This window comes from Ictalurus punctatus, chromosome 3, assembly GCF_001660625.3.
Source record: "Ictalurus punctatus breed USDA103 chromosome 3, Coco_2.0, whole genome shotgun sequence".
Classification (NCBI taxonomy): Eukaryota; Metazoa; Chordata; class Actinopteri; order Siluriformes; family Ictaluridae; genus Ictalurus; species Ictalurus punctatus.
The window spans coordinates 12,593,691-12,611,162 of record NC_030418.2 but is presented as its reverse complement, the minus strand read 5'-3'; the positions used below and the strand labels follow the sequence as shown (position 1 = coordinate 12,611,162).

Here is a 17,472-nt window from a genome sequence, read left to right as displayed (position 1 = left end):
TGTGGGGTAACTGAGGGGGTAAGAAGGCTGTGTGTGTCAGAGCGGTGGGAGTAATGGCGTGGGAGCTGCTTTAGGCTTTAGCATGAGAAGGTGGTGTTGGAGGAGGGAGAGATGCACTCAGCTGTAGGCTTATTGGAGGTGGTTTTGAAGGGTTCTTTCCTGTCATGGCTGCCACGTGTGTTTTTGGAAAGCCCCTTGCAGATGGGCTGAGGAAGGAAGGAAGGAAGAAGGGAGGAGGTGTGGTGAAAGAAGGAGCTTGTAGAGGAATGGATGAAGGGTGTGCGTGTGCCTGCATTTGTGTGTTAGTGATATTGAAAGCTGAGGCCAACAGTCTTTCTTTCATCTCCTGCACACGCCCCCCCCCCAACCCCCTGTCTTTTTCCATCCATCTATATTTCTTGGAAACTCCATTCTGTATGGAATAAGACCCTAAAAAAGTTATTGAGTGAGAGGGGAAGAGTTCAGACCTCTCCCTGTGTTTTTTTTGTCTTCAGTTTCTTTTTTTTTTTTTTTTTAAAGACAGGGCAGCCTGGTGCCTTGTTGCCTTTGAATATGGAAATATTTTTTGTGCACAAGCAGATTTGGAGCTGATAGCCTAAAAGAGTGTGTTTATGTGTATCGGTGAGGTGATAGTAGGTGGTGTGTTTATATGGTCGGATCAGCTGATGATGTATGATGTGAAAAACACTGATGCATGTTGGGAAAAGGATATAATTGCCAAGCTTCAGTGCAGAACTGAATGTTCTTATAAATGCCTTGTCTATTTTTTAATGACACGCTGTAAGTACATGGTGATACTGAGCTGTCTGCATTCTACAGCTGGATGGTGTGAAGGAGCTGTTTGGCTGTGGAAATGCTACTCAGTTTTTGTGTCTGTGCGAGATTTATGGACCGAGTGGGAAAACCGCCAAGCTGCCACTGTTGGGTCCTTGAGCAAGGCCCTTAACCCTCTCTGCTACAGGGGCGCCGTATCGTGGCTGACCCTGCGCTCTGACCCCAACTTCCTAACTAGCTGGGAAATGCGAAGAAAAGAATTTCACTCTGCTGTAATGTATGTGACATATGTTCTTGAATGGATGGTCAACAGGTTGCACACTAAATTAGCAGCTCATTTGTTCGGTTGTTTGCAGATGCTGTTAGACGTACATACGAATAGCTGTAGCATGTGTATGCGTTTACAAAATCCATATATATATATACACACACGCCTATACATACACACCTTTCTCGTGTCGCAAGGCTTTGACTTGTTTACAGGTCGAGAGGCCTGCAGCAGTTCACATCATTTCAGTGAAGCGCAAACACATTTGTAATAATGTTGATTACAGAATCTCTTGAGAGCTGAGCCTGCCTGAGAATCAGGCCTGAGACCAGGACTGTTTTGTCTCTTCACCCTTGGTGTGGTGACGCTTGCCAAATAGCAAACATGTGACACCAGCTCATCGTTGGTAAAATATAACCAGTGAATGAAGTGTGAGCTCCTGCAATATTACGTTCACATTTACTGTGTTTGGCAGACACCCTTATCCAGAGCAACTTTTGTCTCATTATTATTATTATTATTATTATTATTATTATTATTATTATTATTATTTTTAATACAACTAAGCAGTTGAGGGTTAAGGGCCTTGCTCTAGTGCAAGTGGCAGCTTGGTGGTGGTTGGATTTGAGCTCTCAACCTTCTCATCAGAAGTCCAGTGTCATATCCACTGAGCCCATCCAATTTATTTTGTTAGTACTTTTGCATTCTTTTTTTTTGTGTGTGTACGTCATATATTATTTAGGCTATATTTATGTGCAAGTAGCGTAATAAAGACTGTAAAACAGAAGAAATCAGTGCCTGAAAGGCAATGCTAATTCTTAGGGTGGGTCACACCAATAAGGATTAAGCTTAAATCTAGATTAAATCAAGGTTTATCTAATAATTCTATTACACCAAACTTTAAACCTTGTTTAAAAATAAGCAGGCTTACATTTAAACCATCACGTTAATCCTGGATTTAATTTCACAATAAACCTGGATTAACTATAATCTGCTTGCTGAATCACTTTAAACTCAGATTTTACATTTTTGTATTTAAATGTTTTCATTTTCTCAGCCTGTATCGGTTATGCGAATGAGCGGTTAATAACAGCAGTTGAATTTTTAAAAAATGCAAAGTTTAAAGTTCACGAGCCCTTTGAAGTGAAGGATTTATATTGGAGAACTCATATATTTCCACGTTTATGAGATCCGCATGCACTGCCGCAGTGTTTTCAATGGCGAATCCATCATGGCGGAGAAAACGTATTGTAAATGGAGGTTTTAATCGCAGGTTAGAATTCTAATCCCCGATTTGTTAATCTGTGTTTAAAATTAAGTGGTGCAACATAACTTGATTTAAAATAAAGCCCAGATCAATAAATCCTAGATTAGCTCTAAACTGTGCTTAATTTAATCCTTATTGGTGCAAGCCACCCTAAGTATGTTAAAGGTCAGCCTGTAGGCCGACAGTGCAGAAGGTAGTCTGACAGTCTAGATGCGGGTGTGCTTCTGTACACTCTACTGAATTATGGGCTGTGATGCGGTATTTATTTTTGCTCTTTGCCGCCGCTTCTTTCCCCATTGCTGGTTTGCACTCGGTCACAAGTCATGTATTTGGTGGCTATAAATACCCTCCACTTCCCTGCGAGGGGCCAGAGAGTGCAGGGAGCTCCGAGCCTCTGGAATGGTTCGGCCGAACCATTCCATCGTTAGGGGGGAGCTGGGTGTCCGTGATTCAGAGGCCAGGCGTGGAGCTCCGCGGTCAGGCCTGATTTTGCCTGGTGCATAATGAATAGCTTCCACAGTGTGCCTGCAGCCCAGAAAAGAGACTTTTTTTGCAGGCTTACTCACCGAGTTGCTATGCATAGACGGCAACTTGGGTTCAGCTAGCTAAATGGGAAATTGGTATGTGTGTAAGTTCTTTATTTGCGTAATTAATACGTCTATTCAACGGCGTTTAAAGAGCTCTTGGCTTGCTTCCAAGTTCATTTGGACAATTACGCGAATTGTACCTTTACTCAACTCTTAAGATGTGTGTGATTAAGTTTGATATAAAATCGTTCTTATTTGTAATGCACAATGAATGTGCAAGGACAAAATACAAACAATTAGCCCTGAGAAACAGCAAATATCACATTTATATGCTGTCATCTGCAGCAGATCCCTGAATCTGGTTATTGGAGCTTGAGCCAGAATGTATAAGAAGTTATTTGAAACATTTCTAACTTTACCCTCTTGCCCTCTCCACTCAAGCCACTCTTTCTCTGCAGGTGCTCTTTCTGTTGCGTTCCTACCTGGCTGACTCTCATCGACCCCAGACAACAGGAGACCAGGACAGTGAGTTCATCAGGGCCCTCAGACCAAGAGTTTGGCTTGCCACAAGGTAAACACACACACACAGTCAGGCACTCAGCATTCTATAGGCATAATTCAGCCTTTTGGCAGCTAGACAGAAACAGAACAGTGAAGAAAAATGCTTTTGAGGTCACTGAGTTGCTGCATTGATGTCCATTGAAAGTGCCTTCTGTCCTCTCTTATGATGCACGATTCAATGTGTAGTGGAAATGTGCAATCCTCAGTAAACTTGTTATAGCACAGAACTAGTAAGTGAACAAAACCACTTCCACAGGGTGAGAGGATTAAATGTGTATATAAGCAGCACTGCTGCCGACAGAACCGACGCACCACTTCATTCCTTTGGCAGGAGCCTGCTATTAACGCCATTGACGTGCAGTCATTACTCTAACGTCTATAGGATTGATCCTGCACCTGCCTTTAGACCTCATGTAGAGAGCGGTGAGATCATCTCTCGCTGAGAAAAGACTCCAAGGCGCGAGAGAAACCCCTCTGGTTTCACCTTTGTGCTCCGGCTCACATTTCAAAGGCTGATTTAGTTGAGTATTGTCCTCAGAGCAGACCTGTATACATCTTAAAGACTAGAACGTGCCACAGTGGGCTGCTGATCTCGTACTCATACTGCCCAAATACTATTGCTGGGGGTAATGATTAACAGTGCAAAGAAAGAGGAGTAATGAACTGGCTTCTGACTTTCTGTTCCTTTTCAGTGCCTCTCATTCGAAATATACAAGGTGGGAAAGTAGAACAAAAGTTTCATTACTGCGTTACTGTACTTAACTGAGTTTCATTAAAAAAAATTTTTTTTAAACCTCTACATTTTGAAAAATAGCACATTTCTCTATAATTATATATACTTATCGGCCCCTTTTATTAGGAACACCTGTGCTCCTGCTCGTTTATGAAATGATCCAAAAAGCCAATCATGGAGCAGCACAATATGTACAAAATCATGCAGATACAGGTCAAGAGCTTCAGCTGACATGTGAGTAAGAAAAAAAAAAACCCCGTGAGATCAGTGACTTTGTGACACTGATGCAAGGCGAGCTGGTTTAAGTATTTCAGAAACTGCTGATCCTGTGCGATTTTCACACACAACCATGCGTAAAGTTTACACAGAATGGTGCATAAAACAACCAAAATGTAGAGAGAAAAAAACATCCATGGTGTACCAGTTCTGTAGGTGGACGCAGCTGGTTGTCGGTGAGAATAGCCAGACTGGTTCAAGCTGTCAGGAAGGCTATGGTAACAATGTGAAATAAGCACGCTTTACAACTGTGGAGAGCAGAAAAACATCTCAGAATGTACAGCATGTCAGGCCTTGAGGTGGATGGGCGACAAAAGCAGAAGCACCACATCAGTTTCTGCTCATGTCAGCCAAGAACAGGAATCTGAGGCTACAATGGGAGCAGGCTTCCTGAAACTGGACACTTTCTCGAGTGTGTGATTTCAGTCAGATATCAGAAGTCTTTTTATCTTTCTTACTTTAAGTAAATTCAAACTTTTTAAACTTTTGAATGTTAACTTGAATGAAGAATTTGAAGCGCTACTTTTACCAGACTATTTGGTTAAATGTTGGTCTGATTATTAAAGACTGATCGAGAGAACATGTAGCAGAGAGAGATATGGTTAAAAAAAAAAAAAAAAGGGTGGGTAGTCTGTTGCTGGTGCTTGATTAAGATGACGGGGTGAATTCTTGCTCAGTGGGCCGTTCCACGGCTCCCGTGTTTGATCGCTCAGCCTTCCAGACCTACCCAGGTGTTCGCTAATCCCTCCGCTGGGCATTTGTCTGAAACATGGCACTTCAAACCAGAATATATTAGCTTAACTGCTACTGGGTGGCCCAGAATCAGAATCCCTTCAACTGCAGTTAAAAAAAAAAAAAGAAATTTTTTTGGTTTTTAATCTATTTAGGCAGGTGGAGTCCAGAATCATGACTCGAGTTTGCTTTCAGGAATATTCTTGAGGAATATTCTCACTACAAAGATCGATTGGGCCTTTGAGTACTTGCTCTGACTGGGTTTTGACGGGCGCTGTCTATTCATTGCACGGACTGTGATGCTCCACAGAGGTCGGTACAGTTCGTGTGTGTGTTTGTGGAGGCGGAGGGGCTTCTGGGAGAGAAAGACAAAGAGAAAGCAAGTCGGCTGCAGGCGGGAAGGGTCATGCATCTTAGAGGGAGAGAAAGAAAGAATGTGTGTTAGAGCGAGTGTGTTATTAATATCTGGGTGATGAAACGCTGACGTCAGCCCTGAACACTGCACTCCTTGTTCTCACACATGGCTGTGGGCTCTCACTGCCCTGTGGTCTCAGACTCACACGCACACATACTCCAATATGTGCTCCACCATATACACGATAACCATACACACACACACTCTTTACTCTTGTGGCTAGTCTGGAAGCGAGTCAGAATTCCCGGCGTATGTGACACTGATGTCCCTGTCAGCTCTCTCTTCAGTCTCCAGTCCTCTGAGTGCATGTTAGTGACCACTGTACCCTAAAGCTGCGCTCAACAGCAAATCCAAATAAAGGAACTCCTAAAACATTTATTTTCTTGTTGTTGTTGGGCTTTTTTGCATTGGGAAAACCAAAAAAATACATGTTTGACATTTATAACACACATTCTCTGTCTGTCAGACAAAACCCATGTCTGGTGACGAGGGGGACGATGCTGGACGTGCTGTCTACTCTGTGTACATCTCCCTCTGCTTCTGTCGAAGGTACGTACCTCATACATCCAGTCACCACGTGACTCCAGCGAACACGTGGTGGAATGCCAAGCTGTCTGCATTTTCCATTCAGCAGCAGAGTTGGGTAGAACACGTTACAGTAATCGAATGACTTTTTCTGATAACGCAGTAATGTAGCGCATTACATTTTAAATGGATGTCATTTGATTAGTCACTGATGTCAGTAAAATTGTTACAAATTTATTGCTAAGAAAACAATATTAAGTAAAATGCATTTTTAAAATAAATCACGTTTTGCCCCAAAGATTTTTTTTCTTTAGTCCCGAATAATTCTCCACTTGGAGCGGTTTGTCTCTGTGTAACTGACCATCAGTAAAAGAAGATCGTCTGTAACTTCAGTGAACGGAGGCGAGACCAATCAGACGGGGTTTACAGGAAAATACATGGAAATACTCATGTCTTATTGGCTGACAGCTCTCAGTTCTGACAAACGCTAGCTTACAGTCAGTGTGAGGAGATATATATCTATAGATATAGATAGATGGATAGATAGATAAAAAAATTAAACCAGTAAATGGGTTGAAACTGAAACAGTAACATCCTGTGATGCTGAGCAGGAAAACAAGGTGTGTAAATGTCTATATGAGTTCCAGTTTACGTGAACATGATATGAGCAGAGCATAAGGAAAGATACTCTGTATCTGCAGCTAAACTCATACAGTGATAGCTTAGCTGTGCCTCTGCTTGGTTAGTGACCCCAGACTAGTCTGGTTAGGATAGTTTTCTATTTTATCACTCTGGTAGTCCTACAAACCGTGACAACACCGTAAGCAAGTTTTAAGATGAATCCTGCGTTTTCTGATCATTGACGCACGCTAAAATCACTAAAAGAACTTTGTTTCACTTTGTAGTGTAATTTTTTTATTTATTTTTTTAAGCTTTGAGAGGTTTTGAAAGTACGGTGAAAGTAAACTAATGTGATTATTTTTTTTACGTGCAGTAATCAGTAATGTAATCAGATTACAATTTTAAAGTAGTAATTAGTAATCTGTGGTGGATTACTTTTTTTGAGAGCTTACCCAACACTGTTCAGCAGTGCCTGTGTTGTGTTTTTTTTTTTTTTTTTTTTTTTTTTTTTTTTTTTGAAATCAGGCTCTGCATCGCACATTAAAATTTGCTTTATTAGCAAGGGGAATCACCAGCCAAGCTTTATTTTTGAACCGGCACACTTTCCTAAGCACCCAATACACACGAGCACAAATGGGTATAAATAATGAACAGTGAGTTTAGTGTATTCAGACCCTTTCACATTTTGCACACTTTGTGTTACAGATTAAATTTGAAGTGGTTTAAATTTTTTGTTTGTTTTGCCATTTTTGATTTTTTTTTTTTTTTTGGGGGGGGGGATTGCTTTTGCTGTAAATCTTTACACAGTAACCCATAAGCACGCTAATACTGATCATGCTTAAAAATCAAAAACTGAAATATTAAATATAATTGAGGTACTTGGCTAAAGGCACTCCAAATTGAGCTCAGATGCATCCTGTTTTCTTTTTCATTATTTTGAGATGGAATCCATCCATCCATTCATTTTCTGTACAGCTCATCCTACACTGGGTCACAGGGAGCCTGGAGCCTATCCCAGAGGACTCTGGGCACAAGGTGGATGAAGCTTTGGACAGGTTGCCAATCCAGCGGGAATCGAACCCCCAGCCCTGGAGGTGCGAGGCAAATATGTTAACTCCTAAGCCACCATGCCCCCACTGAAGTCCACTTGTGGCAAATTCGATTGATTGTACTTGATTTAGAAAGGGACACACCTACGTGTATAAGGTCTCACAATTCACAGACCAAAAACCAAGTGATAAAGTCCAAGGAATTCATTATAGTCCTCTGTGATTTCAAATTGTGATAGATCTTGGCATAGGTATAAAACTATTTGTAAAACTTTGACTGTTTCCAGGAGCACACTGGGCTCCAACGTTGTGAAATGGAAGAAGTTTGGGAACACCCAGGACTCTTCGTAAAGCTGACCATCCAGCCAAACTCAACAAAAATAATAACTCTGGGGGCAGGCAGGATTGGTCAAACTTCCTGCTGGACTGTCTGACAGTGGGATTAAAACAAACAGTCCCCTGCACGGCAGCATGGTGGCTCAGCAGGTAGCATTGCCACCTCACAGCTCAGAGGTCCCTGGTTTGATCCTGAGGTTGGTTTAACTGTTTGTGTGGAGTTTTGCATCTGCTCTGCCTGACTGCGTGAGTTTCCTCTTGCTTCTCCGATTTCTTCCCACCTCCGAAAAACATGCCCGGAGGTGGATTGGCTATGCTAATTTGACACCTAGGTGTGAATGACCGTGTGAACACTTGTGTATGTGCTTGGTTTCCTGCGATGGACTGGTGGCCCTGGGTGAACCAAGTTAAAGCTTTTCTGAAGATGAACCAATGATTGAATTATGAATCTCTGTACGTATTCTAAGTGCAGATAACACAGAACAATCATCAGTTGGTGCCCATGTTCTGTCATACGTTAATCGGAGTTGTAATATCTCGACACGGTTGTCAAAATGTAGCTGTCGAACAGAATGCCCTCAAAACTGCAACATTCAATATCACTATTAGAAATACTGGTCATTTATCCAGCTAGTTAAAAACAGCTGAAAGCTGTTTTATTTAAGAACACGTCAGCTGTACTGCCTCTTCATCCTAAGTGAGAGATGCCCTGAGAAAACACACGTCTCTCGTTGTCCTGAGCTCTGTCCTCAGAAATTAAAAATGTCCAACATGGTCCACCTTCGTTAACAAGCTGACCATGAACATTAAGGGAAGCGCTGGCTTGGAGCAAGAGACAATCCTTGCATTACAGAAAAGTTATTGTGGTGTCTTGTGACAGATAAGGCTCTAGTTCCAAAGTTTACTCCCCATCACGCCAGTTCATTCTTGTTACCGGTTGACTGGAGTTGTTAGCGAACTGAAAAAACTCTATTGTTAAATGAGATTCTGAATGAGCAGAGATACCGTAGAAATAAAAAGATAAGTAAATCGAATTGTTATCAAGCATCATAGAACTCAAAAATCATTGACTGGACATCAACCTGTTATTCAACCCTTTCCAAGTAAACAGTGTCGATTTCATGAGCTTGCTTTGCTGCAAGGCTCAGACTGGGTCTTCCTAGAAACGTATGCGAGTGTGAGAGAGAGACAGAGAGAAAGGGGAGTCTATGAGGCTTGGAGGTCTTGCATGAAAGAATGCAAAACATTGCCTGTAGAAACTGTTTGTAATGGCCACGTTTCACATACAGAGTGAGAACCCACGTCATAGCAAGTCATTCTGACCGTTTACTGTTTAAAGTGTAAGCATGTAAATGGTGTCCTCTCACCGTACAGGATGTACAGTCCTCTCTGTAACTATTGGAACGGCAAGGCCAATTCATTTGTTTGTGCTATGCACCAAAGACATTTGGGTTTGAGATCAGAGACGGATATGAGACGAGAATTCACGATTCCAGCTTTTCTTTCCTGGTGTTTACATCTCGATGTGTTGAAGGAATCGTATCATGCTTTTTAATGGTTTCCTTTTGCTTGGGTGTGTAATGTGTCTGTCTGTGCATGTATAAGATCTGCAAAGTCACAAAGCTCATAGTCTCAACCGAAGCGATTTATTTTATCTAACAGAGTACACTGCTCCAGACCTGCCCGAAACGCATCGTTTTACTTCCATAATTTGTCTACATCGCAGCATGCATTATCGGCATGATCCCGTCCAAAGGCAGCCAAAAAGAAAGAAGGTGAGGCTTCAGTGAATTCATGCGCCATGTCGCGGAGACCTTGTGTGTTTCGGTGCGAAAGTACCCCGAATCACAGGGAGGACATGCCAACTCCATACACACAGGGCAGAGGCGAGAATCGAACCATCAACCCTGTAGGCAAATGTGCGAACCACTTGTTGCAAATGTGATTGCTTGTACTTGATTTAGAAAGGCACACACCTACGTGTATAAGGTCTCACAATTCACAGACCAAAAACCAAGTGATAAAGTCCAAGGAATTCACCAAAGACCTCTGTGATTTTCAAATTGTGTCAAGACAGATCTTGGCAAGGGTATAAAACCATTTGAAAAACTTGCGAAAGCAAAACCCCTTTGTTTGGCGTGACGAAAATGGACGAAATTAGGAATCTGTGGTTACTATTTATTTATAACGCTGTTCCTGTGTAGTACAACCCAAACGTTTGCTTGTGCACAGTGCAACGCCGGCAATTCACACAGGCTAATCCCGAAAAATGGTGCGATTCCCACTTTGCCTGGACAATCTTGCGCATCTATATGAATGTTTGATTATTTTATGAAGTATCTGCTATTGACTGTTCAAATGTGGAGTTTTGTGTTGTGGCTCAGTTGTAGACCTATGTAGTTGCTAACATGCTAGCTAAAGTTTGCTAAGTTGCCACAGTGTTTTTTTTTTATTTTTTAAATAAGTGTTTTTGTATGTCGGTCGTCTGACAGGGACGTTGATTGTAGCTGCAGTTGTGATCGTATCTTGAAATGGTTTATCAGTCGATTCACAAGAATCCTAGCTTTTCAAAGATATATCACATGAGTTCCTGTGGACACAGAAGCTGTGTACATGCTATAGACAACCCGCCAGCGGGGTCTGAATTCACATCGTATCTGAAAGGTAAGAGTGTTACAAAATTAAAAGCGTTCCACTGTGAACCGTTCTGCTCAAGTCATGTTTGCAAAGTTGCTTCCACTTGATCATCCGCGTTTCCCGAATCAGACTCGGGCTGTAACTGATACGTTAAAACCAACGACGTGTTGCTTAGGAGCTTAGAATTGCTTTAGAAGCCTTGGGGGCTGAAGCTAACTCAAGGGGCGTTACTTTTCCGACAAACGCTTGAGGCTTTTGGCCAATCACAACATAACAGGTTAGCTAGACAATCAGAGCACTGTGGGCTCTTTGGAAGGAGGGGCTTTGGAGAAACTGAGCATTTTGGGTAGCCTGGGAAGAGAGGCACTGCAATAGTGTCCAGTATGTGACAAATAATGCGTTTGTTTTTATTTGTTTTGTTTTTTTACATTAAAGTATGTAAACCTCTTCTATTACACCCAATAAACAAACATTAAAAATGTTTTAATGTAAACCCCATCTGATTGGTTTCACCTCCGTTCACTGAAGATATAAAGTTACAGACGGTCTTCTATTACTGACGTTCAGTTACATAGTGACAAACCACTCCAAGTGGAGAATTAATCGGGGCTAAATAAAAAATCTTTGGGGCAAAGCGTGATTTATTTTAAAAATGCATTTTACTTAATATTGTTTTCTTAGCTAAAAATTTGTAACATAATTAACATTTTAAAAATGTTTAAAAATCATGATATGACTCCTACTTAGAACTTTTTGTATCAGATCACACAATTTTTAGGTAAGCAAAAGTATAGGAACAGATAAGTCTTGAAGTAAATAGCACTTAATATTTGGTTGAATATCTCTTGCTTGCAGTTGATATCATCAAACTGTTGGTTTCTTCTTTTGTGATGCTTTTCCTGGCTTTTACTGCAGGGTTTCTCCCTTCACTTTCCTCTTCAGGAGGTGAAATGCTGCTCAACTGGGTTAAGTTCTGGTGATTGACTTGGCCATTCTAAAACCTTCTACTTCCCCCTCCCCCGATAAAGTCCTTTGTTGAGTTGGCCGTGTGTTTTGGATCATTGTCTTGCTGCATGATAAAGTTCCTCCCCTGCATTTCTCTGTAAATTGGCAGACAAACTGTTCCTGTAAACTTATAAATTCGTTCTGCTGCTACCATCGTGAGTTACATCATCAATAAAGATTAGGAACCTGTTCCAGAATCAGCCAGGCAAGTCCAAGCCATGACACTACCTCCACCATGTTTCAGAGATGAGCTTGAATGTTTTGGATCATGAGCAGATCTCCCCACATTGGCATTTACTAAAAGTGTAAAGCAATACCACTGTCTGTATGTGTATCTGGTTAGGGCTCCAAGTATTTGTATCTGTATCAGTATTTGATTTTAAACTTGTAGTGGTTGTGGCTTAAAACAGAAACACTGGCAGTCTCTGTCAATTCTGGCTCAAACACCAACATCAGCTACATTAGGCTCCCGAGTGGGCAAACAGAAAAGCATTTGCCCTTTCATCTGGTGATGCCACACCCATCAGTGACCGGGAGCCCAAGAGAGCAAAATTGGCCATGCTCTCAGGGAGGGAGGGTTGGCATATTCTCTCTTAAATACAGTGACATGAGCCAATGATGGACATCTGTGAGCTCATGTATGCAGAACTGAGTGGATAGCGCTTTCCTCCGACTGTGATGCGCCACCCATGACTAAACTAGGGAGAAAATCAGGGAGGGGTACAATTGACAGTTTTTGTTTGTATCTGTCTGCAACATTTTCTAATGAATTTAGTTGAGTCTATTTCACAAAATATAAACAAACTAGTAGCCTAATTCACGTTAATGAATGTGCCCTTTCTTTGTCCTCATATCTGTATGAAAGTAAAAACCCCCTTCCCACAGGATACCAGTCTGATGCACACCTCTAGTCTCAACCAGATTTCTGGCAAGCTGTTTAAAATTTACAGATGCAACTAAAAAAATTTGAATATCATTGAAAAGTTCATTTTGTCCCGTAAATTAATTCAAAAAGTGGAACTTTCATATATTCTATATTCATTACACATAAAGTGAAATATTTCAAGCCTTTTTTTGTTTTAATCTTGATGATTACGGCTTACAGCTCATGGAAATCAAAAATCCGGTATCTCAAAATTTTCGAATAAAGAATGTATAATACAGAAATGTTGACCTGAGAAGAGCTGTAATCAGCTAATTAACTCCAAACACCTGCAAAGGTTTCCTGAGCCTTTAATCTCTCAGTCTGGTTCAGTACACACAACTACAATCATGGGGAAGATTTCATTTGGAAATCAAGGTCCCAGGGTCTGGAGGAAGAGTGGAGAGACACAGAATCCAAGTTGCTTGAAGTCCAGTGTGAAGTTTCCACAGTCAGTGATTTGGGGGGCCATGTCATCTGCTGGTGTTGGTCCACTGTGTTTTCTCAAGTCGAGAGTCAATGCAGCGTCTACCAGGAGATGTTGGAACACTTCATGCTTCCACCTGTTTCCATAACAAGCTTTATGGCGATGCTATTTCCTTTTCCAGCAGGACTTGGCACCTGCCCACAGTGCCAAAACTACTAGTAACTGGTTTGCTGACCTTGGTATTACTGTGCTTGATTGGCCAGCCGACTCGCCTGACCTGAACCCCATAGAGAATCTATGAGAGACACCAGACCCAACAGTACAGACGTGCTGAAGGCCGATATCAAAGCAACCTGGGCTTCCAGAACACCTCAGCAGTTCCACAGGCTGATTGCCTCCATGCCACGTCGCATTGATGCAGTAATTCCTGCACAACGAGCCCCCACCAAGTAAATGAACATACTTTTCAGAAGGTCGACATTTCTGTATTATAAATTTTTTATTCTAATATTGTATTTATTCATTTAGAGCTTTTTTTAGAGCACTCGCACATGGAAGTGGGGGAAAAAAAAAGAAGTCGTCAGACAACTGAGCTTTTTCACTTTTACTGGCTCGGACTCATAAGAAAGAAGTTGAGCCGTATTGGACAGTTCCTGCGTGAGCTCCCATTTGCTTTCATGGAGCTCCAGAGACCGCTGGCAGTGTGCGTGTGAGAGAGTGGATGAGAGAGGATTTCTCTGACGCTGCAGTGGTCGATCCATACAGCCTTGTTAAACCCCCCTCACTATATCCAGTTAAACCCTCGCCAGTAAAAACAGCAGCAACTCAGTTCCCCCTCAGCGCCTGTCTCTTTCTTTATCTCTCTCACACACAGGCTACCTTTCATTCTTATAGACAACTTGGCTGTGGTTGGTTTTTGAAACATTTATGAGCAAAAACAAACTAGATCCCTGATTCAGTCATTCAGGGAAAGCTGCATGTAGTCTGGTTTCATTTTGAGAGACGGTCTGTTTTTTTTTTATTGGGCTGTTTGTCAGATTTGCTATCAAACATTTATGTCCAGCACTAAACTTTGTTTGGCCAGTTGCTTGTTGCGAGATCGAGATTCTTGGATTTTTTAAAATGGAGTAAATAACTTGACGCTTATGGAAAACAAGGCACTTATCTCGAAAACACACACACACCAAGAGAAGGTATTTAGTCGGAGCGGGTTCTATGATGGGAATGTGGTCTGCTTCCTCCCCATATGTGCTACAAGCGAGCTTCAGAGAGCTTGTGTTCCCGTTTTTACAATTTGTGGATTTTGTGCGCGCGTGAGCGTGCACATGTTTTTCTATCTTGGTGGGGAACAAACATCTCCCACAAGGATAGGAATATCTGACCATTTTGACCTTGTAGGAACATTTGGTTTATCTCCATGCCCCCCCCCCCCCCCCCCCCCCCCTTTTGGTTACTGAGGTTAGGGTTAGAGGCCTGTGTAAGCATAGGATTAATTGGCTGTGTTAATTTTCAGTAGAAGCTCTTCACAAGGGTAGCAAGGTGTTTGTGCGTGTTCATGTGTGTTTGTAGTGTGTTCCACTGCAACGACTAAAGACCCTCCACTATACAGTTTTTTTTTTCTAAGCAATAAGCAGTGAATTTCTGTTCAAAGCAGAAACCAAGCAACTAACCCATAATCACTTTGTGTGTGTGTATGTGTGTGTGTGTGTGTGAGAGACTTTTTGTAGTATGGCGTTTGGTAGTTGAGCATGGTGGTCGAGGTGTCGGTTAGATCAGTTTTCACAATGAGTCAGCCTTAAATGGTTTTAGACGGATGCGTGTCTCTGAAAGAAAGTACATTCTTATGAAACTCATTGCAGCCCTCATCCCCCTTCCCACACACACACACACACACACACATATATTCACATGCTCACACAGCCACACATACTCATGCTGTCTTGCTGAGGAGTGCCTTTTATTTTCTACATGAATTATTGCTGTGGTGTTCCATTTTCCTCAGGCTCAGAGGCTTAAACATATTATGCAAGACAGAGTCTCTCTCTCTCTCTCTCTCTCTCTCTCTCTCTTTTTCTCTCTCTCTCTCTCTCTCTCTCTCTCTCTCTCTCTCTGTTTTATTTGGAATGATGTTGGTTTCAATTTATCTTGCGTTGCCTAATCTCGATGTTTCCATTTGATTCTCTGTGATTGAAAGCATTCCAGAGAGCTTGTTCATGCAGGTACCAAGTGGTTCTTTGCAAAGTGATGGGAAAGACTGTTTTCGAGGATGTTGTTTTTCCTGTCTATGCTGGCACTCCGTGATGTGCCATGTCCGATTAGATCAAGTATATCTGGTTTACTAAGTTATTCCGTTCTGCATAAACAGAGGTCATGGTTCTTACTGTAACCTAACAGGATTGCTGTAATGGACCGAGGGTCAGTAAGAGCTGCACTGATACACGGGCATTGCAGGGACTTGGAAAGTGCTGCCCGCCCTCTGTGCTCCATATGCTCCATATGCTGATCCATTTATAGGTTATGATTGTTAAAGAGGCTGTTATGTGCGCACATGCACAATGTGTAAGTGGGTTCAGAGGATTCACAATCGGCAGTTCAGAGCTGCTGTGGTTCAGAGGGATAGGCGCTGCTTCAGAGTCACCGTGCTTTGAAGAAACATGCTGAAACTTTGCTGGAGAAACATGGCGTGATCAGTAGATTTAGTTATGTGTCACAATCAAACAATAGAAATGATCTGAATTTATTTATATAATAATCAAATGAAGGTCTTCAGACCAAAACATGGGACTTGGTATTCATAATACCAAGTATAGAATTTTCCCTTTTTTTTTTTTGGACTATGGTAAATGATCTGCACTTATATAGCACTTTTTTAACCTTAGCGGTTCTACAAAGCGCTTTACACTAGTTCTCATTCGCACACCAATGGTAGCAGAGCTGCCATTCAAGGTGCTTGCTTGCCATTGAGCAACTTGGGGTTTAGTGTCTTGCACTTTGGCATGTGGACCAGGAATCGAACCGCCAACCCTACGATTAGTGAATAACCCGCTCTACCACCTGAGCCACTGCCACCCGACTTGTGAGATTGTGAGGTTCCTAACAACATTTTGCGATGTCGGCTTGTTATGACTGACGTCGCCATTCCCGGGTCCAAACACCCCTTCAGATCCCAAAAGCGTACAGCAACAGTTGACATTTAAAGATGATATGCCATGTTCTGGCTTAAGTATTTAAAAACAACAACAACAACAGTGTACACGACTGCTATAACTTTAAACGAAGATGAAAAGCTAAATATGTACCAGCCAGGTTTTGGAGGTATGGTGAAGTTAGGCTAGTTGCCACCTCCCGGATAGCTACAGGTGTATCGTTGGGCTAATATAAACCCAGCACTGGCAATGTCTTTTGGAAATGTTAGGGTGAGGGTTAAATTGTTTGCATTATAGGTGCATGTCGAGCGTCAGTCATTGAGGTACAGCACCTGCGAATGCCCAATCGGCAGAGATAAGTGTCATCATATCATATGGCAACTTTATTGATTTTGGGTGTCCCGCACCGACATGGAATTCGCGTTGAAGAGGGTGAAGACACCGAAACACATGGTTTGGTTCATCTCAAAGGTCTTCAGTGGGGATGAGGTCAGGGCTCTGTGCAGGCCACTCAAGTTCTCCCACACCGACCTTGGCAAACCACGTCTGTATGGAGCTCGCTTTGTGCACAGGGGCATCGTCATGCTGGAACAGGTTTGGGCCTCTTAGTTGCAGTGAAGGAAAGTTTTAATGCTACAACATACAAAGACATTGTAGACAATTTTGTGTTTCCACCTTTGTGGCAAAAGTTTGGGGAACATCATTATATGGGTTATTTGATAGTCAGGTGTCCACGTTACTTTTGGCCATATAGTGTACATTGAAGTGTTGTAAGTGAAGGATAAAACATGACTGGGCGAGCTGGTATAGGAAAAATAATCAACAACAGGTTTGTGTTATAGTAGCTATAAACTGTTCCATCACCAGCCTGATTATTTTCCTCTCTTGAAGTTAATAGGACAAAAAAAAAGACGCTTATTGTGTTAGAGAAACAACAGTGCCCTTTGCTCTGAAGACTTCCCCATGTCATCTGACTGTTACAAAGCACTGACACAACTCAGCACAGAAAACACCACATCATCTAAAACAGAACTACTCCACATGTCGTAATTCAATTCGTGTTTACTTTGAGTATGACTTTAGTCGGATTAAGGTCATCAGAAATAGCAGTTTACATGGTAGTTTTTTTAATCAGAGTATTGTCTTAATCGGGTTAATATCGGAATATTGTTGTCCATGTAAACGTACTGAATTACACCTTTTTAATCATTTTTAATTATGTGGAGCGCATTCCAGACAAGTGCCTGTGTA

At 41.9% G+C, this 17,472-nt stretch overlaps 1 protein-coding gene across 3 annotated transcripts in view; it reads left to right on the top strand.

The window, feature by feature from the left end:
• Window positions 1-17,472, top strand: part of thada (THADA armadillo repeat containing) — a 101,845-nt gene that overhangs the window by 66,809 nt on the left and 17,564 nt on the right. For all 3 annotated transcript variants that reach the window (XM_017463655.3, XM_047154310.1, XM_017463656.3), the window contains 2 exons: window positions 3,295-3,407; window positions 6,020-6,102. In XM_017463655.3, coding sequence (XP_017319144.1) covers window positions 3,295-3,407; window positions 6,020-6,102 — 196 coding nt within the window. The remainder of the gene's footprint in view (window positions 1-3,294; window positions 3,408-6,019; window positions 6,103-17,472) is intronic.